Below are 25,201 nucleotides of genomic sequence, written 5' to 3'. Positions count from 1 at the left end.
CTAGGATGAAATACTGGTTTTGAAGTCTTCTTTTCTATGTGTAAATGAAGCAGCATTCACGTTCAAGTTGATAATAATATCTAATTGTCCATTCGTAGGCTCTAAATGAATGGATGTGGAGAAATGTGTGACCTTTACAGAAGGTGAAGCTGCTTTTTATAGGTCCACAAAGAGATTATAAACCTGATATACCATGAAATGATATCACGCCCTGTGAGGAAGGTAGGACTTCCAGTAAATTTAAATCCAATTTGGATATATCATTTCAAAAGCCTGCTGTGCGGATTCATCTTTCACTATATGTTCCACTCAAAAGCAGACTGTACATCAACTGCTAACTCTACAACCATAAGATTAGTATCACATAGTAGGAGATTAAAAACTGATTATAGTAAGGAGTTTTGTTACATCGAGTTCACAAATTGGCAACCAAATTATTTGTCCACTATATGGTCATGAGATTTTATTGGCTTATCAGTGTTAAAGAGATAGTTGAAATGAAAATAAAAATGTCCTTATCCTTTACCTGCACTCAAGTAGTTATAAAGCTCTAGAAATGTCGTTCTTCTGTTGACCATAAATAGGCTAATGACAGTATCACATTTTTAAGTTGCAATTAATTGCTGAAGCTTTTGTGATGGTATAGGGTACGGCTGGGTGATTTTTTAGATTAATTACAATTTGTGTTTAAAGACTATTGATATTTTTCTTTAATAGAGGATTTTTTATTTTAGATACATTGCAATGGTAGAATAATTAAGAAGCTACCCGTCACAAATCTTTATACCTGTCAGATGACAGGGCGCTATGACCATGGGAAATGCAAAAGGCTTTAGGACAGGGAATGAAAAGAACACAGGTTTATACACCACTTAAAGTTACAAATAATGGTTCTGGTGATCATGTGGGGAATGTCCATCGACAAGGTTTTTTGGAGAGAGTGCATGAAAGACTTCATCAGAGTGGCTCTGCTGAAAATGTTTTGATGCATTGCATTCATTTTCTGTGTGTTCAACACATTAAGTGCATTTTTCTCTTGTCAGAGTGCAAGCATGTGTGCCCAGGTCGTTGCCATGGACACAAACAGAAGCTGAAACTTGAATAAAAGAATGGTAAAAGCCAGGCTTTTTTTTTCTTTCCTTTCTTTCCATTTTGAGATGCATATTAATTTTCCACTGTTAGTGATGACTGCTTTACAGCTTTCAGATTTGAATTAGGGCTGAAAGATTAAAAAATAAATAAATTTTAAAAAATGTTTTATTAATTAATAAAAAAAATAATAAGTAAATTTAAAAAAAAAAAAAAAAAAAAAAAAAAAAAAGACCTAAAAAAACTGTATTTGAGATTTAGCGAAAGTTGCAATTGTTTTTCATGTCACGTAGGGCTGCACAATGTCGTTTCAGTAATGTAATTACTGTATTTATATAGAATATATATGATTTATGCAAAAAAAAAACACACAAAAAAAATTCTTACTTAGAATATTTGTCTTGTTTCTAGTCCAAATAGCTACAATTCAACGTGAAAAAACATTTTTTAACTTATCACTCATATCATTTTTCTTTTAAAGTTGATAAAACAATATTTTAGCATATTCTAAGAATTTTTTAATATTAGTACTAGAAATTAGATGAGGCAAAATAAGAAAAGCATTTTTTTAAAATTAATTTCTATACCTGCTTACTGTTAAACTCCCCAGAGAATTATCAAATAATGCTATTCAAACTATCTTGGGAAACTATTCATATCGCAATATTTATCACAGAAAAATAAAATATCACAATATCAGTTTTTTCCAATATCGTGCAGCCCTAATGTCATTTGAGGAAAGTACAGTGAGGTGATCAGCTGGGAATCTTCTCTGAAGGATACACTCGCAAGTCGCACAGAACAACCAAAAATGACCCAAAGAAACACAGAAAAATACCAATTTATTACGTATCGAGTTTGCAGAATAAACATAAGATTAAAGTGCTTTCGTTTGATTCAGTGTGATTAATAAACATGACTATAGCAACATGAATCTGAATTCTTCTTACAATTTACCTGATAATAATGTAATGATGCATTGCCATAAAGCTATTTTGAAATATGTTGCATGCTTTATTCTGTGTAAGACACAACATTTCACAAAAAGGACTTGACTGAAGCTATGAAGCGAGTAAAAACGTGACTATATGTGGTATTTAACATTAGCAACCTTTACTGTAAGGCTATAATTTACTGAAAAGCCACAAAAATAGTTGTCAGAATTGCAGAATAATTATTTGTGAAATTGCGATTGGACTAACAAATGAGATCACATTTACAATTAGAGTACCAGTGCTATAAATTTAAAGTAAAAAAAAAAAAAGTTCATTTCAAGCCTCGTTTATGTTTGGCAAGCCCACTAATACAACGTTCCTTAACCAGATTAAGTTAACGTAATGTTATCGTAATATTGTTTAATTGGCCAGTTACGCATTTTACAAAAAGCATAGAAATCTAAATTGTGAATCGGTCGAACTTTAAGAAAAAAAAAGAATCAGAATAATTTTTTAGGCCACATATCATAATATTGACCAAAGGGAAAAAGGATACTTTAATGAGTATGTTTAATGATTATGTTAACAAAAACTACTTTGTGTATTGCTGTATTGTATGTTCAGAGTAAAAAAAATGTTTTACCAAATTAAACTGAATTATTTGTAAAATGATTAAAAAGTGATTAATATGTAACACTGTACAATAAACTCTAATTAGTAAATGTTTAAAAACAATTAAAAACAAATGAATAACAATTTGAACTTTTACCATTGAAAATACAATGTGAATATTCTTAAAAGGCACACTAAAACTTTAAATGATAAATAATTATACATAAAAAAGTGCCCATGATATTAAGTATTTTGAAGTGCCATTGATATCAATATTGTTATTTATTATGACAATATAATGAATTATATAACATCAACATATGTATTTTTTCAGTATACTACTACACTGGAAAACCCCAAAAATTAAGGTAACAAACCATTTGAGAAAAACGATTGCAATAAACCATTTAAGTCCAAAAACTAATCCTAATGAGTACTTTGAACTTAATCCATTTGAGTAAATGAAGCAATGTGAGCACAGTAAAACCCAATAAATATAGAGAACTCAGTCCAACTGAGTTCTGTAAAACACAATAAGTTAAGTCAACTCAAATCATTTGAGGAAACCGATTGATACAAATCATTTGAGCTGAAAATAAAAACTCATCTATGAGTACCGTGAACTTGCTCCTTTTAAGTAATGAGGTATTTAATTAACTCATAACCTTCAACACTGAGTTCAAAACTCTTTTCAAATGAGTATAATTAACCTTCAGTAAATTGAGTTAACTACACTCATTTCACTTGAGAAATTTAACTGTTGGGTTTTAGAGTGTACTTTAGTCGAGACTTCACTGTGTTCACAGTGTTCTAATATGAGGGTTAACTTCTAATTTAAAGGCCTGGCCAAACCAAAAATGATAAACCAAAGATAAAAAATGTTTATTGTAACAATAAATGAACCTCCAAATCAATGCAAAATGTTCTTCTGTTTGTTCAAAGTAAGTGTATTCTTGTCAGCCAGTTAAAATACTCGCGCTCTTTAATTCATGATGGATTCTGATTGGCTGTCAACGCTTTAAATGCACATCTGCATGGAAAAGAAAACTCAATGCGATAAAAGCAATGTCATGGTTCTTCACCATGATGGTTGTGGAGTCTGCAATTATTTTTATTCAGAGCAGAATTTGATCACTATCGTTCTTGGTGTCAACAGCTCTTAAACATAAAGAAAATGATTTTGATCTGACTAAAACAGTCATTCAGATGAGCTTGCAGTTTAAAGCCTTTCCAGCAGATGACATAGGATGTGTGCACAACTAAGATGAATGCTAAAGCACAGTGAACAGAAATAAACTAAGTGCCAGTTACAAAATAAATTAATTAAATCTTTTCTTGGCCTTTATTGAAATCATCAGATTTTTTTTTTTTTTACAAAATACTTGTTTGTACTTTTCTACTTTTAATGTAAAACTTATAATTAAAAAATACTAATTTTACTTACATTCAATTATTTTTTAATTCTTTATTTCAGCAAACAATTTATCAATGTATGGCAAAGTTCTATTGATGTTGCTTATATTATTCTTTATAAGCCGTCTATTCGGAAACATGGGTGAATCATGATCTCCATTTTAAACAAAAAAGGGTTCATTGTTTATTAAGAATGATCCAGCATACATTCTTCTAGGTAGGGCTGCACAATATTGGCGTAAAGTAGGTGTTATGTTCACACATTTGGACATTCTCCTTAATGACAATTTCAGAAAAGTATTCTTTGCTAATTCTAAACAGTGGAATCAAATTAGCAGACAAAAAACATTCAAAGTAGCTTGACAAACAATATAGAGACCTTCACAAGTTGCCACTATTTAAAAGCAAACAAACATGCGAATATAAAACCAACTTTACTTCAATCTGCACAATATATAATTTGAGCATCTACAGCGCAATGTGTGTGTTCGCAATAGTCACATCGCAGGATATGCAATGTTGAGTTGGGATTATAGTTGTCCAAAAACCACAGGTAAAGCACACTACATTTGCTGAGACACTGCAGAATTGAACCATAATAGAGTGAAAGTTTATCTGCATGTGCTTTAAGGCCTGTGGCTATGTGAGCATTTAAAGAGAGTTTAAAGCATATCAGTTGTGCATAAGTCTAATAAAGATAAGTTTTATTGATTTATGTGATGAAGACTATGCAGTGTTATTTTACATTTGATTATTCAATTTCTGTATCTGAATATGGTTATGTTCTCCAGAAAACCATAAAGCATGGTTTATTTCACTGTAATAGGTGTTCCGTTGTATATTTATGATTGTAGTTTGTTTATTATATGTATACATTTATATTTCAGTCCCCTACAAAATCATCCCAATCAATCTAAAGTAACAACTTTCCAAATTTAAGTCATCTGGTGATATTGTGTGTGTGTGTGTGTGTGTGTGTGTGTGTGTGTGTGTGTGTGTGTGTGTGTGTGTGTGTGTATATGTATGTATATATATATATATATATATATATATATATATATATATATATATATATATATATATATATATATATATATAGGTGAGACAAAAAAATTAAATAGAGGGTGGGGTTTTATTGTAGCGATCCCCCCTCACCATTCTTTGCTCACAGCAAATTAACAATTGGTTAGCGCAATTCTATCCAAGCTGTCAAACAGGCATCAGATATAAAGAACATCTATTCAGAGTTAAAAAAATGTTCAGATTTGATTTAAGACAATAAAGAAAAAAACTTTATTTCTGTGGATTAACTAATCATTTGTTCATCACAAAATTAGCAATGTGCGCTAACACAGTAAGTAATGTCAATATTGATTTCATGTGGACTTTAAAACAGCTAAGGGAAACATTGGAGAGGAAAAAATATAGATTTAAGTATGCTGAAAGGAAAATGTCTGTTACAACACTACTTTTGATGATCAGCAACTCATTAATCACAGGGACAACAATGTATAAAGGAAAAAATTCACTTAAATCTACAAAATAAAAACGTTTCTAACTTACTTTAAAGTCTCCTCTACCTTTACTACTTCATTAAATACTTGTAATTAACTACTATACCACATCACCGTTAGCCTGTAGTAGCACAGCTGTGATTACACATGTGGCACGAGGCACTTTAACTCGTGTGATACTATTGCTTAACTATAAACCTGATATATGTGCTACATTTTGTTGTGGACCCTCCAAAATGAGTTTACAGTAAACATAACTGCAAAACGTTCCAACACAATCGCGTGTATATCGTCCCCCAACTCAATGCAGTCTGTCTCAACTGGCTCTTACCAGACTGCACGACCATTTCCAAATACAAATACGCTCATTTCAAAACAAATAAGCAAATGCGCTGTCGAATCCCCAAAATTAAAACCACGTTTAGAAAGCGGTTAATAACAATAAATACCTCGCAGAAATCTGACTCTGAGAGAAGAAAAAAATCATGTAATCCCTACCTTCATATACAATCACCTCAGACACATTATCTCACGTCTCAGATGTAGCAGCACGCGCGAGTAACAAAGTAATAATCGGCCCTTTCTAATTCCAGAGCGCGTGCTTCCCAAAATATTCCCAGTCGCGTGCATCTAATAATCCATTGACGAATTGTCGACGGCATGACAGCGCTCAATGACACCGATTTTACTCACCGAGATGAGAACCACGTCCTCCGGGGAGGCTTTGTGTGATTCAGGGGATCAGAATAAGAACCCTCGCTTTATTAAGGAGAAATTCAACGCGGAGATTCCTAAACGACCCTTTCGGTTCGGGCGACCATGTTTGTCCAGCCTGCCTGACTGACTGACTGACTGTTGCTGGTGTTCATCCGGGCGCTTGAGGGATCAGGGGGCAGGAGCTTTCCGTGAACGGAGAGGAAAAAACGGGAAAGAACGACTGGAGACACAACCAGTCACGGCAGCATTATATTTCCACATTTCACTTCAAATACCAACCAAATGGGTTGTAGCAAATAGAAATTCATAAGGCTTGTCATGGGCAGATTTGAATGTTTATCCCGGCGGGTGCACGAGGTTGTTATATTTCAGAGGAAAAGCTTATTGTAATGGTTGGATCACGTGATGGGAGATCGATACTCGTTCATAACGGATCTCAGTTTGGGTATAAATACGCGAGGCTTCTGTATGAACATTGGGAATATTGATATATTTTATGTCTCAGGAAGTGGGCACGTAGTTGTTAGGATATGTGCTGTTACGTAAGAGCATTCGCGCGTTCACAACATACACATGCGCGCCACACGAGACTATATGGATGGGAGTCCGACTCCTTTCAGCGAGTCGGTTCTTATAATGATTCATTATGGATAATATAAAAGTTCGTTGTTATTTCAAACATAACTTGAAATATTTGAAAATGAAAGTATTCTATTCGAATATAATTACGCTATATTCGTTTTAATTAGTCAAATAATTTATTTTCGTGAATCAGTCGTTCAGTCCTGTTTTTGATTCAGATTCATTTATTCGACTCAATTAAAGGATGCTCACGAATCGGACATATAAGAGACACGTTCAGAAGAGCGACATGCGAAGTTCATTGAGTTCATCTTAGACACATGAGGTAATGTTTAGGAGTGACTACATTATTTGTTTCCGAATTGTGTCATATTGTTGTGTGCCTTACTGAAGACCATTTATTTTTTTAAGTGCTGCTGTAATGTGGTACAGTAAGACAATAAGTATGGCCTATTCGTATGGTGTCCGTTAGCATAATTAAAGCAACATTACTAATGCAGTGCGATATGAATTAGGCTGCATCCTATATTTTACACATATTGGATTAATTAAGGAGTATCTTCATTACCCACATGTAGATACGTTGGGGGACCAAAAAGCCAAACCTCGTGAACATCACCCTCTGCTGGTTTATTACAACATAGACGTTAAACAACAAATAAATCAACAATAAAAAGCTGAAATTTGTTTTTAAAGGGCTAGTTCACTCAAAAATGAAACTACTCACCCTTTCTAATCCTTTATGAGTTTCGTTATTCTGCTGAACACAAAAGAAGAAGAAAGCTGCAAACTGTAACCAACAAATATAAGCAAAACAAATCTATGTGAATCAATAGTTACAGTTTCCAGCTTTCTTTAAAAGATCTCCTTTTGTGTTTAACACGAGACAGAATGTCAAACATGATTGGAACATGCATAGGGGAGTAATGATAGAATTTACGTTTTTGGGTGAACTGTCTCTTTAATTTACTCCACATAAAGCCACCCAAGTTAATTTGTCTTTAGTAGAATGTTAAAATTAGATTTTTAGCTGATAATGTCCTTTGTGATTTATAAAATGGAAGTCAATGGCTTTAAAATGGAATTCAATGTCTTCCATTATCTGAGAGTCTAAAAGCATACAGGTACCACAAAATATACACCTTTGGTTATTGACAATACATTGAGGTCTTATGAGTAATAATCTTGTAAATAATATTGTTTCTTGTACCGACTAATTATTCAACAGGAGCCACAGGTACAGACTCAGTGTATCATCAGGAGTAACAGGTATTACTTTAGCTTTGCCTGTATATGTTCAAATGTAGATGATGGCCAAGAGATATCAAACGCAGATTTAATAAAAAAAACACATGCATTTACATCAATTTGACAACATGCACATGCAGATTCTCACAACACATGCAAATACAGAAATGCAATGCAAATATATTGAACTGACTATATTTTTTATGATGCTGTAAAACAAATCCTATGGAATTGCATAACATGGTTGTTTCTATAATAAATTCAGCTGTGGAATTTAACGATAATATTTTTATTCATTCATTCATTTACCTTCGGCTTAGTCCCTTTATTCATCAGGGGTCACCACAGCGGAATGAACTGCCAACTTATCCGGTGTTTTGCATAGCGGATTCCAGCTGCAACCCAGCACTGGGGAACATCTATACACACTCATTCACACACATACGGCCAATTTATTTCATTCAATTCACCTATACCACATGTCTCTGGGCTGTGAGGGAAACCAAAGCACCCGGAGAAAACCCACACGAATACAGGGAGAATATGCAAACTCCACACAGAAATGCCAAGTGACCCAGCTGGGACTCGAACCAGCGACCTTCTTGCTGTAAGGCGACAGTGCTAACCACTGAGCCACCGTGTTGCAGATAATTATTTATATTATTAAATTACTCAATAATTGCTTTTTGTTAACGTCCCCAACCCTAAAGCCTACCATCACAGTAATGTAAAACAGTTATTAGGCATATACTGACTATTATTCATATAGTTAATTTAATTATCCATTAAACTGCCCTATACCAACCCTAAAATCAACCTTTCACTTATGTTTTAAGGTGAACTGTTCCTTTAAGAGAAACTAAAAATGCCAAACTTGGTGAACATCGCCCTCTACTGCTATCCTAACACGACTAAAAGTGCTCTTCGATGCATGATAATAACTTAAATCAAATTAAAAAAAATATCACAGGGCGCTTCCTTCTCAAGTAAAGCATTTAAAAACAAAACAAACCGGTTACTATGGCTTCAGTAATGAGGCAGAAAACATTCGACGGTCATTCAGTTCAAGCAATTCCTGAGTGGGCAGTGGCTGGCTGAACCAAACAAAGCCCTTCTGTGACACTTAGTTAACTGCAGCGCTTTCCTTCAGTAAATACAGGAGGGGGGTTCACTTTTTACGTGCATAATTTAGCATGTTTTGGGCAATAATCAGATAATGCAGTGGTGTAACACATTTTGGGCAGTTTGACACTACCACGACATTATATTTGTGAACCACAAGATGGCGCGGGATCTTAAATACAAAGAGCGTCACAGAGTTCAACAGACTAAGTGCCTGCAGGGCTGAAGAGTGAGTGATTAGTACAATGAAATGAAGAGCCAATGTTGACCTTTCTTCACAAGAATAATTGTGAACATTCATTACTACAACATCAAGTTAGAAACACTGACAAAGTCATTGTTATCTTCTCATGAATAAGGTAAATGTGGACGCTAGTTAAGAAGTTGGCTAAATGAAAGAGTTTCCACAAAAGGGTTTAACAAATATCCCACAAAAACTGCTATATGAGGGGTTATTTTGAATCCAATCAGCATTTAAAATGGCCAGTGTTGACTAGTTGGAGTAGAGACAATATTATTGGACAATAATAATTAATGTCTTAGTTTAAATAGATAAATTAATGAGCTTTCACTGTAACACAAATTGTAAATAATAATAATTATATGAAGAATCCAAATATAATTCTAAATGATGTATAAAATGTGCACATGTGCATTGCAATGCTCAAACAAGTTTATTAAAGGAAAATAAAAGTAACAAGGCAAATTTCCCAGAAAAATGAGTCCTAATAGTACCAGGTTAGTCAACCATTCATGTTGTCAGAGAGCTTGGGACCAAGGTGACTAAAGTCCTTTTTTGGGGAGGATTAACCAGCATAGATCTAGCTGGAATTTATTTAGCAAACATATAGGCTATCAAAGGAGCAACGCCATAAATACATTTCAAATTGACTTAACTTTAAACTTTTTGACTTAATTAACTTCTCAAACTCTTCAATTCAAATTAAGACTGAAGGTACGGTAACAGTGAAGACATTTAAGCATTGGATTATGATTTTTTAGTCCAGCATGAGCCCACGTGGTAAATCAAATAAATTCATCACACTGTGGGATTTGGATGACAATAGGTGAGCTTACAACACAAACACACGCACACAGATCAGGAATGTGAATTATGTCTTGGTCAGAATGGGCAGAGTAGATTGTGATTGGCTGAGGGGTCTGTCAGCATCGGGTTTTGAAGCTTGTGGTCAGATTAGATGAGAGAAAAAGAGAGCCGTGGTAGTGAAAAGAGGGACTAAGATAGCAGGAAGAGCTCTCTTTAAAATCTTGAGAAAAACCGTCATGACTCTCACTGAGATTATCTTCGTCTTGACCGGGACGTGTGCCATCCTGGTTTTTGGAGGGAAAGTAGCTAGCCTCATTATGATGCTCATCACGAAGCTCTTCTGTCCTCTTCCTGAGGCTTTTTTTACCTCTCTGGGGAAATGGGCAGGTGAGAGACACCAGCATTTTCATCTTGTTACCTGTGTTTTTGTATTTTAAAAAAGTTTAAATATTTATATTTAAAATCAAATTTCCTTAAACAAAATGAAAGGAAAACAAATGAAACAAATTGAAATATAAATAATAAATATATTGTATGTTTAAAAATGTAAAACTTTGAAGGATGAAATATTAGTGTAAAACCTCTAGTAATATTATTTTAATTTCTATTATTCTATTATAAAATTATTTCAATTACAAACTTGAAAACACATATCAAGTAAAGATAAGCAGGATAATGTTTTGGAAGTTAGGAATTAGCTAATGCTGTTGTAAAACTAGAAATATAGACACAGAATCAAATTATTTTGCTAAAAATCAACTCACAAAGTGACTTGAACTGAAGAACATATAAACTAAAGTTGAATCTTGTATACCTTAAAAGGAAAGTTCACTCCAAAATTTTTAAAACAAAAGAAGATATTTTGAAGAATGTTGGAAACCTGTAACCATTAACTGGCAATGGTTACAGGTTTTCTAACATTTCTAAAAAAAAAATGTTTAGGTATCTATAAAAACTGGTTTAGAATAAGTGGAGAGTGAGTAAATGATTAGAACTTCAGTTTTTGGGTGAACTAACCCTTTTAAAAAGTAGACTTAGTAACATAAAATGATGCTGTCATGCCTTATTAACATCCCAGCAAAATCCTCTGTATATATGTAGAGGGACTCATTGAAAACAGGATTTTTAACATGAAAATGACAGAATAATCTCCTCCAAATTAGCACTATACCATGGTTCAGTTCCACCATTTATCCCAGGAACAGGCTTTTCATCTCACTTTAAAACTGTCACTCACTTAGTGCTTTGCTTCCCTAAACTGCACATTTATTGTTGGCAAAAGAGAGTCCCTCCTTATGGCGTTCTTGAAATTATACTGTGTATGCAAGTTCAGCCACAAAAAAACAACAATCCCAGACACTTTTTCCCAAGCTTCCCTTTCCACTCCGTTCCGGCACTGAGTGTGGCAGAGAACAAAAGGCAATTAGAACAGCATGTTCCAGGACGTTATTACTCTTTTCATTTCTTGACTTTGAATGGTTGTTCCTGCTCATTTGAAATCAAATTAACATTACTTTTCTCTCAATCTGCAGCCACTCTTTCACTTGAAGCTTGTGAAAAGTTCTTCCTGGTGTGTGTGTGTGTGTGTTTTGTATTACAATGTCTCTTTCCAGGGGGTGTTTTCTAGCATGTTTAGACATAGTACATCTGCTATTCCCTTCACTCTGAATAAATAATCATGCAGAAGGTTTTGCAAGATGCTCTACACATGTTAGAATCATCACGTCTTGAAGCACAGCTGCTTTGGCATGTATGAGTGTGGGATTGTGGAGGACGAAACCTACAAAAACAATAAAACTGCAAAATATGAATAAATAAATGCTAATAAGCTTGAACAATTCATGGACATTGTACAAATTAAATGGTTCCCGCAATTGCATTACCTACATACACTAATTTATTTACAGTAATTGTTAATCTATGTCTGCAATAGTTATTAAAAGTTGTTATGTTTGCTCTGGTCAATGAAATAATATTGAAAAAGCCTTTAATTGAAAGTTGTATTGACCACACTATTGTGAATGTGTGTGTGTTCACCTCATCTTTTACTCTGCAATTAAACTTTCTAATTTAATATAATAAACTCTAAACATAGGCAGGTCAGCCGAAGATAATCATTCAACGTTTCTGACACAAAATATTTAGCTTATCTTGAGATCTCATTGAGATTGTAAAAGCGGGGCACTACTTGTACTTGTACACAAGAACATTGGCGCAAAGAAAGAGCGAAAGCATGGGAAACAAGACAGAAAGACACAAGAAAACCATTTTCCCACACTGGAGACAACCGGACATTAGTTTCAAATCTTTCTAGTCTGCAAAAGCAATGAAGGCAGTTATTACATCATTTCCTCCGTTACTCACTGCATTTTCTCCTACTCCCTTGTTTCACCTATGTGCACTTCTCGGGTGGACTATACTAAACTTTTGTTGGTGGAGAGGAGATAGTCGGTGATGATGACTTTTCACACATATGCAGAACTCATGCTCTCTGTTTGTTTACTGAATTGGTGGGTACATACAGTTTGTTAAAGTACTGTATGTGCTGTTAAATCAAACAAACACTGACTGCCAATCCTATGTAGTAAGATTCTCATAGATAGCGATAGGAGACAAGTAGCCTATCATGTAGGCTTCTGGATATGCTTGATTTGAGTATTTATTTTTTGTAATAAAGGGGTAAATTATATATGGGTATTAGTTAAAAGTAGTTAAAGTGTGTAATTAGTAAAAACCCCTAAATTGGACTTTTATCAGAATATGTGGGGCTTATGCTGCAATCAAGTTCTCTTGGGACGTGCTTACAAGCTGACAAGTGACAAAATCAGCTGTGTACTAGTCACTTTTATTGGCGCAACATGGCTTTGTACCTGCTTTTGATAAATTACATGAAAATATAGCAGAGTTAGTTAACTAATAGAAAATGAAGAGAAAATGATTCACATCGGTTGTGTTGTTACTGAAAACCTAGAGTTTAATTTCTATACCTGAATTCCACCCGCTGATCTATACTGTATGTAATAAAATATATCATTCTTTTAATATAGATCAGTGACTTATCCATGATTTTCACTGATAATCCTCCAACTAGGACAGTTTTGGGTTTCTCACTTGTAATAATGACTTTTAGGTGCCATTCATGTGCATTCAACTCATATATACGATTCATCCAACATTAATTAAACGCACCATTAATGTAGAATTCAAAAACATGGTATCACTTTATTTTGGTCCCTTCAACACATTTTGTTGAATTTAAGTTACATTGCATCTACATGCCAACTAATTCTGAATATATTATAAGTAGACTGTTCATTTGGGATTAGGGTTATGGTTACTGTAAGTTGACATGTACGGTTGAAGTCAGAATTATGAGCCCCCGTTTGAATTTATTTTTCTTTTTTAAATATTGCCCAGATGATGTTTAACAGAGCAAGGAAATTTTCACAGTATGTCTGATATTTTTTCTTCTGGAGAAAGTCTCATTTGTTTTATTTCGGCTAGAATAAAAGCAGTTAAAAAAAAAAACATTTTAAGGTCAAAATTATTAGCCCCTTTAAGCTATATTTTTTTGGGGGGGCTAATAATTCTGACTTCAACTGTATATGCAAGGTTTCTTATAATCAGTTAAATGTCTGTTGAAGGAGCAGATATTAAGCAGACAGTCTACTAATACTCAAATGAGAAGTTATTGGCATGTAGTTGCAATGCAACTTTTAGTCAAGAAAAAGTGCAATATGGACAATCAAAATAAAGTCTTACCAAAAACATTTGTTTTTACTGACACAGATGTTCGTGAACTGCAGGAAGCAAATTATCAATAGACTAAACGTTATTTGTTGCTTTGATACACTCTTTATTAGACTTACAGGGAAGTTCTTGCTTATTCTTTGGTGAGAATAAAAAAGAAGTCATGCGTCTATGAACTTTAATGACATCCCAATCTTAATCCATAAGGTTTAATTTGTAGTTGACCAACCCTTTGCAGCTATAACAGCTTCAACTCTTCTAGGAAGGCTTTCCACTAGGTGTGTTTATGGAAAATTTTGATAAGTCTTACTCCCAGTCTCCCCTCTAATTCATTCCAAAAGTGTTCTGTTGGGTTGAGGTTAGGACTCTTTGTAAGCTAGTCAAGTTCCTCCACACCATTCACCGTTCGTTTGTGTCTTTATAGACCTTTATTGTCCTTCATGTTGGAACAGGAAGAGGCTCATCCCCAAACTGTTACACTTTCATTCTATTGGCCCAATGACAGAATTCATTGAATGGTTGAAGGTTAAATGCATGTAAGCCTTTTCTAGGTCTAGAATTTATTTATTTATTTGTTTCCAGCTCCAAATTTAATCTGACTCCAATTTCAAGTGATCATTAAATTTAGACTGTGTTTCTAGTAACACATCACATTCATCAAAAGTTAATAAATTTGGATATTTGATTATTTCAGATACACTATACTTTCAGTTATTCGTTCATTGCAAACCAGTTGTCATTTAGAGTCAGTGCGTGGCCAATTCACATGTCTACACAGCTTGGGCTCTCCAGCTTGATTCTTAGTCAGAGGTTTGCAGGCAACTGGCACCTTTTAAGTCAGCTGCCTACTGCTTGCTCTTTGACAGAAAATGTAGTCTACCCAGTCTTTTACCATGCAACCAGATCAAAAGTGGCTAGTAATTAAATGGCCTACAAGGAAGTGCTCATTGCTCCATTCACTTGTGATCCTCTAGTTCAATGGTCTCAAACTCAATTCCTGGAGGGCCACAGCTCTGCAGAGTTTTGCTCCAACTCACACCTGCTTAAAAGTCTCTAGTAGTCTTGAAGACCATGATTAGTTGGATCTGCTGTGTTTGAATAGGGTTGGAGCAAAATCAGGAATCAAGTTTGAGATCTATGCTCTAGTTTGATCCACACGGGCCGTAAAACACCAATGGTCAACACAAGTGTCCTCAAAATTTACTAGTCATAATGATTTCAGTTGAATTTCAAATAAATCATATTTTACATTTTATTTATCAGGTAAAAATCAGAAAGCCAATTCAGAGATGATATACAACATCCATTACTCAAAAATAAATCAAAGAGTTAGAGATGCATACCTGACCAGAGAAGTATGTTGCAGCATATAAGTCTTAGAGACTCACACACTGCAATGGGGTGTCTTGACTACAAGATTCCAATGACATTTTGCACCTTTCCGTTAAATACTTAACTCTGAACAAACAACCATAAATTGAAGATAATAAAAGCTTCACCAAGACCTCTGTCTGTCATATGTTAACCCAAACACTAATCACCCCCAGGGATGAAAAGTTCATAATTGACAGACTTCAGTCTATTCAGTAGGACAGGCTTTTCGCAAGACAATAATTATCCTAATACAAGTGGCTACTGCAAAAATGACTTTTAAAATTGTACCGAACACGACAAGTCAAAGTTACAGATTAACAAGATACAGCATACAAAGAGGATGTTGATGTGGAATATCAGTGACCTGAGCTCTGATTGAAGAAGTGAAGGGGACGAGGGGGGCACATGATGGGTAACTGATGCAGTTGAAGAGCTTGCTTTCTTACAGATCTGCTACTCATTGTTTTATTGCATGGCAATTCTTGTGGTCGTGTCTCATGAAATTCCATAGCAGTTCTCAAGGTCTGATATTATAGAGAGATTTAGCCATCCTTACAATATTACACTAAAAACATACATATCAAACCTATTATTAATACATATTATTACTGTATATAAAAACTGTCAAATTATATGATATATTTTTAAGATTTAATAGGTTGTTAATCAAATTAGTCTGCAATCTTTGAATTTAAGGCAAAAAAATTACAAAATAAGCCACAAGACTAGATTCATTTGCAGCATTTATTCAGAAAAACAAAACAAAATTAAAGCTGCAAGCAGCGATGATAGGGACCTCGCACCCGGGCTCACCGCTGCCCGGCGGCCGTAGGACGACAGAGAACCGCGAACAATAATATTTTAGGCCGATACATAAAAAAATCTGAGAAAATCACAGATTTATGCCAAACTTGCTCCCGTCAGCAGGTGGCGCTATGAATGTGACTCAACATTTTCATGTAGATGTCTTCAGGAGAGGATTTTAATCAACCATGTGAAATTTCAGGCAGATCGGACATTGTTTGGCTGAGTTATAGGCAATTTTACTGTTGCCACCAGGTGGCGCTATGACTGTGACTCAGTATTGGCATGTAGATGTCTTCAGGAGAGCAATCTTATCAACCATGTGAAGTTTTAGGCAGATCGGATATTGTTTGGCTGAGTTATAGGCAATTTTAAGTTTGACAGCAGGTGGCGCTATAACTTTATCGAGTTATTGGCATGTAAACATGTTCAGGTCAGGACACTTATCAAATGTGTGAGTTTTGAGGCAGATGGGATCATGCATGCCTGAGTTATAACAACTTGATGTTTGGTGGCGAATCATCAAAGTTTGCGAGTCCGCCACGGACACGCCCATCGACGAAAACTCTAGACCTTCACAATATATCATCGATACTGCTTTCAGATGACACCACTCAAATTTGGTGCTGATATGATGAAATTTGTGGGAGGAGTTTGTTTCACTGTAAATCATGTCATTTCCTGTAGCCAGCAGGTGGCGCTATAACTGTATCGGGATATTGGCATGTAAACGTGTTCAGGTCAGGACGGTTATCAAAGCGTGTGAATTTTGAGGCAGATCGGATAATGCATGCCTGAGTTATAACAGACTTGATGTTTCAGTGGCGAGTCGTCAAAGTTTACGAGGCCGCCACGGACACGCCCATCGACGAAAACTCTAAAGCTTCGCAATTTAACATCGCCAAGGCCTTTAGATGACAAAACCCAATTTTGGTGTCGATCGGATCAAATCCCTAGGAGGAGTTCGTTAAAGTACAACGCCTGGAAATGGCAAAATCGCCACTTTTTCGCCGCAGGAAGCCATAAATATCCGACTTCCTGTTGGGTTTTGAGATATCGCTCCTTGAGACTTTTTTGTAGGTCCTGGCATGTTTGAGGTGTGTGCCAATTTTCGTGCATGTGCGTGATTCGTGGCTCGGGGGCTTGTCCGTATCAAGTTTTCTAGGTGGCGCTGTCGAGTCATTTTGCCACGCCCACTTCCGAAGCCTATAACAAACGTAAATTTTCGCCACTTCTGGGGCGTGTGCAAATTTTCGTGAGTTTTCGGGCATGTTTAGACCCTCAAAATCGCGATTCATTCGGGAGAAGAATAAGAATAATAATTAAAGCTGCAAGCAGCGATGATAGGGACCTCGCACACGGGCTCACCGCCGCCCGGTGGCCGTAGGACGACAGAGAACCGCGAACAATAATAATTTAGGCCGATATATAAAAAAATCTGAGAAAATCACAGATTTATGCCAAACTTGCTCCCGTCAGCAGGTGGCGCTATGACTGTGACTCAATATTTTCATGTAGATGTCTTCAGGAGAGGATTTTAATCAACCATGTGAATTTTCAGGCAGATCAGACATTGTTTGGCTGAGTTATAGGCAATTTTACTGTTGCCACCAGGTGGCGCTATGACTGTGACTCAATATTGGCATGTAGATGTCTTCAGGAGAGCAATCTTATCAACCATGTGAAGTTTTAGGCAGATCGGATATTGTTTGGCTGAGTTATAGGCAATTTTAAGTTTGCCAGCAGGTGGCGCTATAACTGTATCGAGTTATTGGCATGTAAACATGTTCAGGTCAGGACACTTATCAAATGTGTGAGTTTTGAGGCAGATCGGATCATGCATGCCTGAGTTATAACAACTTGATGTTTCATGGCGAATCATCAAAGTTTGCGAGTCCGCCACGGACACGCCCATCGACGAAAACTCTAGACCTTCACAATATATCATCGATACTGCTTTCAGATGACACCACTCAAATTTGGTGCTGATATGATGAAATTTGTGGGAGGAGTTTGTTTCACTGTAAATCATGTCATTTCCTGTAGCCAGCAGGTGGCGCTATAACTGTATCGGGATATTGTCATGTAAACGTGTTCAGGTCAGGACGGTTATCAAACGTGTGAATTTTGAGGCAGATCGGATAATGCATGCCTGAGTTATAACAACTTGATGTTTCGTGGCGAGTCGTCAAAATTTACGAGGCCGCCACGGACACGCCCATCGACGAAAACTCTAAAGCTTCGCAATTAACATCGCCAAGGCCTTTAGATGACATAACCCAATTTTGGTGTCGATCGGATGAAATCCCTAGGAGGAGTTCGTTAAAGTACAACGCCTGGAAATGGCAAAATCGCCACTTTTTCGCCGCAGGAAGCCTAAATATCCGACTTCCTGTTGGGTTTGAGATATCGCTCCTTGAGACTTTTTTGTAGGTCTTGGCATGTTTGAGGTGTGTGCCAATTTTCGTGCATGTGCGTGATTCGTGGCTCGGGGGCTTGTCCGTATCAATTTTCTAGGTGGCGCTGTCGAGTCATTTTGCCACGCCCACTTCCGAAGCCTATAACAAACGTAAATTTTCGCCACTTCTGGGGCGTGTGCAAATTTTCGTGAGTTTTCGGGCATGTTTAGACCCTCAAAATCGCGATTCATTCGGGAGAAGAATAATAATAATAATAATAATAATAATAATAATAATAATAATAATAATAATAATAATAATAAACGGAGCAATTCCAATAGGGCCTTGCACCGTTTGGTGCTCGGTCCCTAATTAAAGCTGCAAGCAGCGATGATAGGGACCTCGCACCCGGGCTCACCGCCGCCCGGTGGCCGTAGGACGACAGAGAACCGCGAACAATAATAATTTAGGCCGATACATCAAAAAATCTGAGAAAATCACAGATTTATGCAAAACTTGCTCCCGTCAGCAGGTGGCGCTATGACTGTGACTCAATATTTTCATGCAGATGTCTTCAGGAGAGGATTTTAATCAACCATGTGAATTTTCAGGCAGATCAGACATTGTTTGGCTGAGTTATAGGCAATTTTACTGTTGCCACCAGGTGGCGCTATGACTGTGACTCAATATTGGCATGTAGATGTCTTCAGGAGAGCAATCTTATCAACCATGTGAAGTTTTAGGCAGATCGGATATTGTTTGGCTGAGTTATAGGCAATTTTAAGTTTGCCAGCAGGTGGCGCTATAACTGTATCGAGTTATTGGCATGTAAACATGTTCAGGTCAGGACACTTATCAAATGTGTGAGTTTTGAGGCAGATCGGATCATGCATGCCTGAGTTATAACGACTTGATGTTTCATGGCGAATCATCAAAGTTTGCGAGTCCGCCACGGACACGCCCATCAACGAAAACTCTAGACCTTCACAATATATGATCGATACTGCTTTCAGATGACACCACTCAAATTTGGTGCTGATATGATAAAATTTGTGGGAGGAGTTTGTTTCACTGTAAATCTTGCTATTTCCTGTAGCCAGCAGGTGGCGCTATAACTGTATCGGGATATTGTCATGTAAACGTGTTCAGGTCAGGACGGTTATCAAACGTGTGAATTTTGAGGCAGATCAGATAATGCATGCCTGAGTTATAACAACTTGATGTTTCGTGGCGAGTCGTCAAAATTTACGAGGCCGCCACGGACACGCCCATCGACGAAAACTCTAAAGCTTCGCAATTCAACATCGCCAAGGCCTTTAGATGACATAACCCAATTTTGGTGTCGATCGGATGAAATCCCTAGGAGGAGTTCGTTAAAGTACAACGCCTGGAAATGGCAAAATCGCCACTTTTTCGCCGCAGGAAGCCGTAAATATCCGACTTCCTGTTGGGTTTGAGATATCGCTCCTTGAGACTTTTTTGTAGGTCTTGGCATGTTTGAGGTGTGTGCCAATTTTCGTGCATGTGCGTGATTCGTGGCTCGGGGGCTTGTCCGTATCAATTTTCTAGGTGGCGCTGTCGAGTCATTTTGCCACGCCCACTTCCGAAGCCTATAACAAACGTAAATTTTCGCCACTTCTGGGGCGTGTGCAAATTTTCGTGAGTTTTCGGGCATGTTTAGACCCTCAAAATCGCGATTCATTCGGGAGAAGAATAATAATAATAATAATTAAAGCTGCAAGCAGCGATGATAGGGACCTCGCACACGGGCTCACCGCCGCCCGGTGGCCGTAGGACGACAGAGAACCGCGAACAATAATAATTTAAGCCGATACATAAAAAAATCTGAGAAAATCAAGGATTTATGCAAAACTTGCTCCCGTCAGCAGGTGGCGCTATGACTGTGACTCAAGATTGGCATGTAGATGTCTTTAGTAGTGGATTAACTCATAAACATGTGAAGTTTCAGACTGATCGGACATTGTGTGGATGAGTTATAAGCCAAACTACCTTCTGTCAGCAGGTGGCGCTATGACTGTGACTCAATATTGGCATGTAGATGTCTTCAGGAGAGCAATCTTATCAACCATGTGAAGTTTTAGGCAGATCGGATATTGTTTGGCTGAGTTATAGGCAATTTTAAGTTTGCCAGCAGGTGGCGCTATAACTTTATCGAGTTATTGGCATGTAAACATGTTCAAGGTCAGGACACTTATCAAATGTGTGAGGTTTGAGGCAGATCGGATCATGCATGCCTGAGTTATAACAACTTGATGTTTCATGGCGAATCATCAAAGTTTGCGAGTCCGCCACGGACACGCCCATCGACGAAAACTCTAGACCTTCACAATATATCATCGATACTGCTTTCAGATGACACCACTCAAATTTGGTGCTGATATGATAAAATTTGTGGGAGGAGTTTGTTTTACTGTAAATCATGTCATTTCCTGTAGCCAGCAGGTGGCGCTATAACTGTATCGGGATATTGGCATGTAAACGTGTTCAGGTCAGGACGGTTATCAAACGTGTGAATTTTGAGGCAGATCGGATAATGCATGCCTGAGTTATAACAACTTGATGTTTCATGGCGAGTCGTCAAAATTTACGAGGCCGCCACGGACACGCCCATCGACGAAAACTCTAAAGCTTCGCAATTTAACATCGCCAAGGCCTTTAGATGACATAACCCAATTTTGGTGTCGATCGGATGAAATCCCTAGGAGGAGTTCGTTAAAGTACAACGCCTGGAAATGGCAAAATCGCCACTTTTTCGCCGCAGGAAGCCATAAATATCCGACTTCCTGTTGGGTTTGAGATATCGCTCCTTGAGACTTTTTTGTAGGTCTTGGCATGTTTGAGGTGTGTGCCAATTTTCGTGCATGTGCGTGATTCGTGGCTCGGGGGCTTGTCCGTATCAATTTTCTAGGTGGCGCTGTCGAGTCATTTTGCCACGCCCACTTCCGAAGCCTATAACAAACGTAAATTTGCGCCACTTCTGGGGCGTGTGCAAATTTTCGTGAGTTTTCGGGCATGTTTAGACCCTCAAAATCGCGATTCATTCGGGAGAAGAATAATAATAATAATAATAATAATAATAATAATAATAATAATAATAATAATAATAATAATAATAATAATAATAATAAACGGAGCAATTCCAATAGGGCCTTGCACCGTTCGGTGCTCGGTCCCTAATAATAATAATAATAATAATAATAATAATAATAATAATAATAATAATAATAATAATAATAAACGGAGCAATTCCAATAGGGCCTTGCACCGTTTGGTGCTCGGTCCCTAATAATAATAATAATAATAATAATAATAATAATAATAATAATAATAATAATAATAATAAACGGAGCAATTCCAATAGGGCCTTGCACCGTTCGGTGCTCGGTCCCTAATAATAATAATAATAATAATAATAATAATAATAAACGGAGCAATTCCAATAGGGCCTTGCACCGTTCGGTGCTCGGTCCCTAATAATAATAATAATAAAAAACATTACAGATACAATAGGGCCTACGCACCGTAGGTGCTCGGTCCCTAATAATAATAATAATAATAATAATAATAATAATAATAAACGGAGCAATTCCAATAGGGCCTTGCACCGTTTGGTGCTCGGTCCCTAATTAAAGCTGCAAGCAGCGATGAAAGGGACCTCGCACACGGGCTCACCGCCGCCCGCCGGCAGTAGGATGACAGAGAACTGCGAACAATAACAATTTAAGCTGATATATATAAAAAACCTGAGAAAATCAAGGATTTATGCCAAACTTGCTCTCGTCAGCAGGTGGCGCTATGACTGTGACTCAAGATTGGCATGTAGATGTCTTCAGTAGTGGAAACTCATCAAACACGGGAAGTTTCATGCTGATCGGACATTGTGTGGATGAGTTATAAATCAAACTACATTCTTTCAGCAGGTGGTGCTATGACTGTGACTCAATATTGGCATGTTGATGTGTTCAGGAGTAGAATGTCATCTAACCTGTAAATTTTCAGGCAGATCAGACAGTGTAAGGCTGAGTTTTAGTAAATTTCATATTGCCAGCAGGTGGCGCTATGACTATGACTCAATATTGGCATGTAGTTGTCTTCAGGAGTGGATTTTAATCAACCATGTGAAGTTTCAGGCATATCGGACTATGTTTGGCTGAGTTACAAGCAATTTTACTGTTGCCACCAGGTGGCGCTATGACTGTGACTCAAGATTGGCATGTAGATGTCTTCAGGAGAGGATTTTAATCCACCATGTGAATTTTCAGGCAGATCGGACATTGTTTGGCTGAGTTATAGGCAATTTTACTGTTGCCACCAGGTGGCGCTATGACTGTGACTCAATATTGGCATGTAGTTGTCTTCAGGAGTGGATTTTAATCAACCATGTGAAGTTTCAGGCAGATCGGACTATGTTTGGCTGAGTTACAAGCAATTTTACTGTTGCCACCAGGTGGTGCTATGACTGTGACTCAAGATTGGCATGTAGATGTCTTCAGTAGTGGAAACTCATCAAACATGTGAAGTTTCAGGCAGATCGGACATTGTGTGGATGAGTTATAAATTAAACTACATTCCGTCAGCAGGTGGCGCTATGACTGACTCAATATTGGCATGTAGATGTCTTCAGGAGAGGATTTTAATGAACCATGTGAATTTTCAGGCAGATCGGACATTGTTTGGCTGAGTTATAGGCAATTTTACTGTTGCCACCAGGTGGCGCTATGACTGTGACTCAATATTGGCATGTAGATGTCTTCAGGAGAGCAATCTTATCAACCATGTGAAGTTTTAGGCAGATCGGATATTGTTTGGCTGAGTTATAGGCAATTTTAAGTTTGCCAGCAGGTGGCGCTATAACTGTATCGGGATATTGGCATGTAAACATGTTCAGGTCAGGACGGTTATGAAACGTGTGAATTTTGAGGCAGATCGGATCCTGCATGCCTGAGTTATGGGCAATTTTAAGTTTTCCAGCAGGTGGCGCTATAACTGTATCGAATATTGGCATGTAAACATGTTCAGGTCAGGACTCTTATCAAATGTGTGAGTTTTGAGGCAGATCGGATCATGCATGCCTGAGTTATAACAACTTGATGTTTCGTGGCGAATCATCAAAGTTTGCAAGTCCGCCACGCACATGCCCATCGACGAAAACTCTAGACCTTCACAATATATCATCGATACTGCTTTCAGATGACACCACTCAAATTTGGTGCTGATATGATCAAATTTGTGGGAGAAGTTTGTTACACTGTAAAATCATGTCATTTCCTGTAGCCAGCAGGTGGCGCTATAACTGTATCGGGATATTGGCATGTAAACGTGTTCAGGTCAGGACGGTTATCAAACGTGTGAATTTTGAGGCTGATCGGATAATGCATGCCTGAGTTATAACGACTTCCTGTTTCGTGGCGAGTCGTCAAAGTTTGCGAGGCCGCCACGGACACGCCCATCGACGAAAACTCTAAAGCTTCGCAATTAAACATCGCCAAGGCCTTTAGATGACATAACCCAATTTTGGTGTTGATCGGATGAAATCCCTAGGAGGAGTTCGTTAAAATACAACGCCTGGAAATGGCAAAAACGCCACTTTTTCGCCGCAGGAAGCTGTAAATATCCTACTTCCTGTTGGGTTTGAGATATCGCTCCTTGAGACTTTTTTGTAGGTCTTGGCATGTTTGAGGTGTGTGCCAATTTTCGTGCATGTGCGTGATTCGTGGCTCGGGGGCTTGTCCGTATCAATTTTCTAGGTGGCGCTGTCGAGTCATTTTGCCACGCCCACTTCCGAGACCCATATCAGCCGACCATTTACGCCGCGTTTGATGTGTGTGCAAAGTTTCGTGAGTTTTCGAGCATGTTTAGACCCTCAAAAGTGCCCCGATATGGGGCGGAATAATAATAATTAAAGCTGCAAGCAGCGATGATAGGGACCTCGCACCCGGGCTCACCGCCGCCCGGTGGCCGTAGGACGACAGAGAACCGCGAATAATAATAATTTATTATGATACATAAAACAAATCTGAGAAAATCACAGATTTATGCCAAACTTGCTCCCGTCAGCAGGTGGCGCTATGACTGTGTCTCAATATTTTCATGTAGATGTGTTCAGGAGAGGATTTTAATCAACCATGTGAATTTTCAGGCAGATCGGACATTGTTTGGCTGAGTTATAGGCAATTTTACTGTTGCCACCAGGTGGCGCTATGACTGTGACTAAATATTGGCAGGTAGATGTCTTCAGGAGAGCAATCTTATCAACCATGTGAAGTTTTAGGCAGATCGGATATTGTTTGGCTGAGTTATAGGCAATTTTAAGTTAGCCATTAGGTGGCGCTATAACTTTATTGAGTTATTGGCATGTAAACATGTTCAGGTCAGGACACTTATCAAATGTGTGAGTTTTGAGGCAGATCGGATCATGCATGCCTGAGTTATAACAACTTGATGTTTCATGGCGAATCATCAAAGTTTGCAAGTCCGCCACGGACACGCCCATCGACGAAAACTCTAGACCTTCACAATATATCATCGATACTGCTTTCAGATGACACCATTCAAATTTGGTGCTGATATGAT

The 25,201-nt window shown here is 37.4% G+C and overlaps 2 protein-coding genes across 5 annotated transcripts in view; one reads left to right on the top strand and one right to left on the bottom strand.

The window, feature by feature from the left end:
- The window catches only part of slc20a2 (solute carrier family 20 member 2), an 81,772-nt gene extending 75,241 nt beyond the window's left edge, over positions 1-6,531 (bottom strand). Inside the window, exon 1 of one of the 3 annotated variants that reach the window (XM_056463460.1) lies at positions 6,257-6,531. The gene's annotated coding sequence lies outside the window, so the exon portion shown is untranslated. The remainder of the gene's footprint in view (positions 1-6,256) is intronic. The other 2 variants (XM_056463464.1, XM_056463459.1) reach the window with 2 other exon arrangements.
- Positions 6,532-10,425: 3,894 nt separating this feature from the next.
- Positions 10,426-25,201, top strand: part of hsd17b3 (hydroxysteroid (17-beta) dehydrogenase 3) — a 35,423-nt gene continuing 20,647 nt past the window's right edge. For both annotated transcript variants that reach the window (XM_056463458.1, XM_056463457.1), the window contains exon 1: positions 10,426-10,667. In XM_056463458.1, coding sequence (XP_056319433.1) covers positions 10,517-10,667 — 151 coding nt within the window. In that variant the 5' untranslated portion in view covers positions 10,426-10,516. The remainder of the gene's footprint in view (positions 10,668-25,201) is intronic.

Source organism: Danio aesculapii, chromosome 8 (assembly GCF_903798145.1).
Source record: "Danio aesculapii chromosome 8, fDanAes4.1, whole genome shotgun sequence".
NCBI classification, from domain to species: Eukaryota; Metazoa; Chordata; class Actinopteri; order Cypriniformes; family Danionidae; genus Danio; species Danio aesculapii.
Note: the sequence above shows the minus strand (reverse complement) of the source record. Positions and strands in the feature narration are given on the sequence as shown.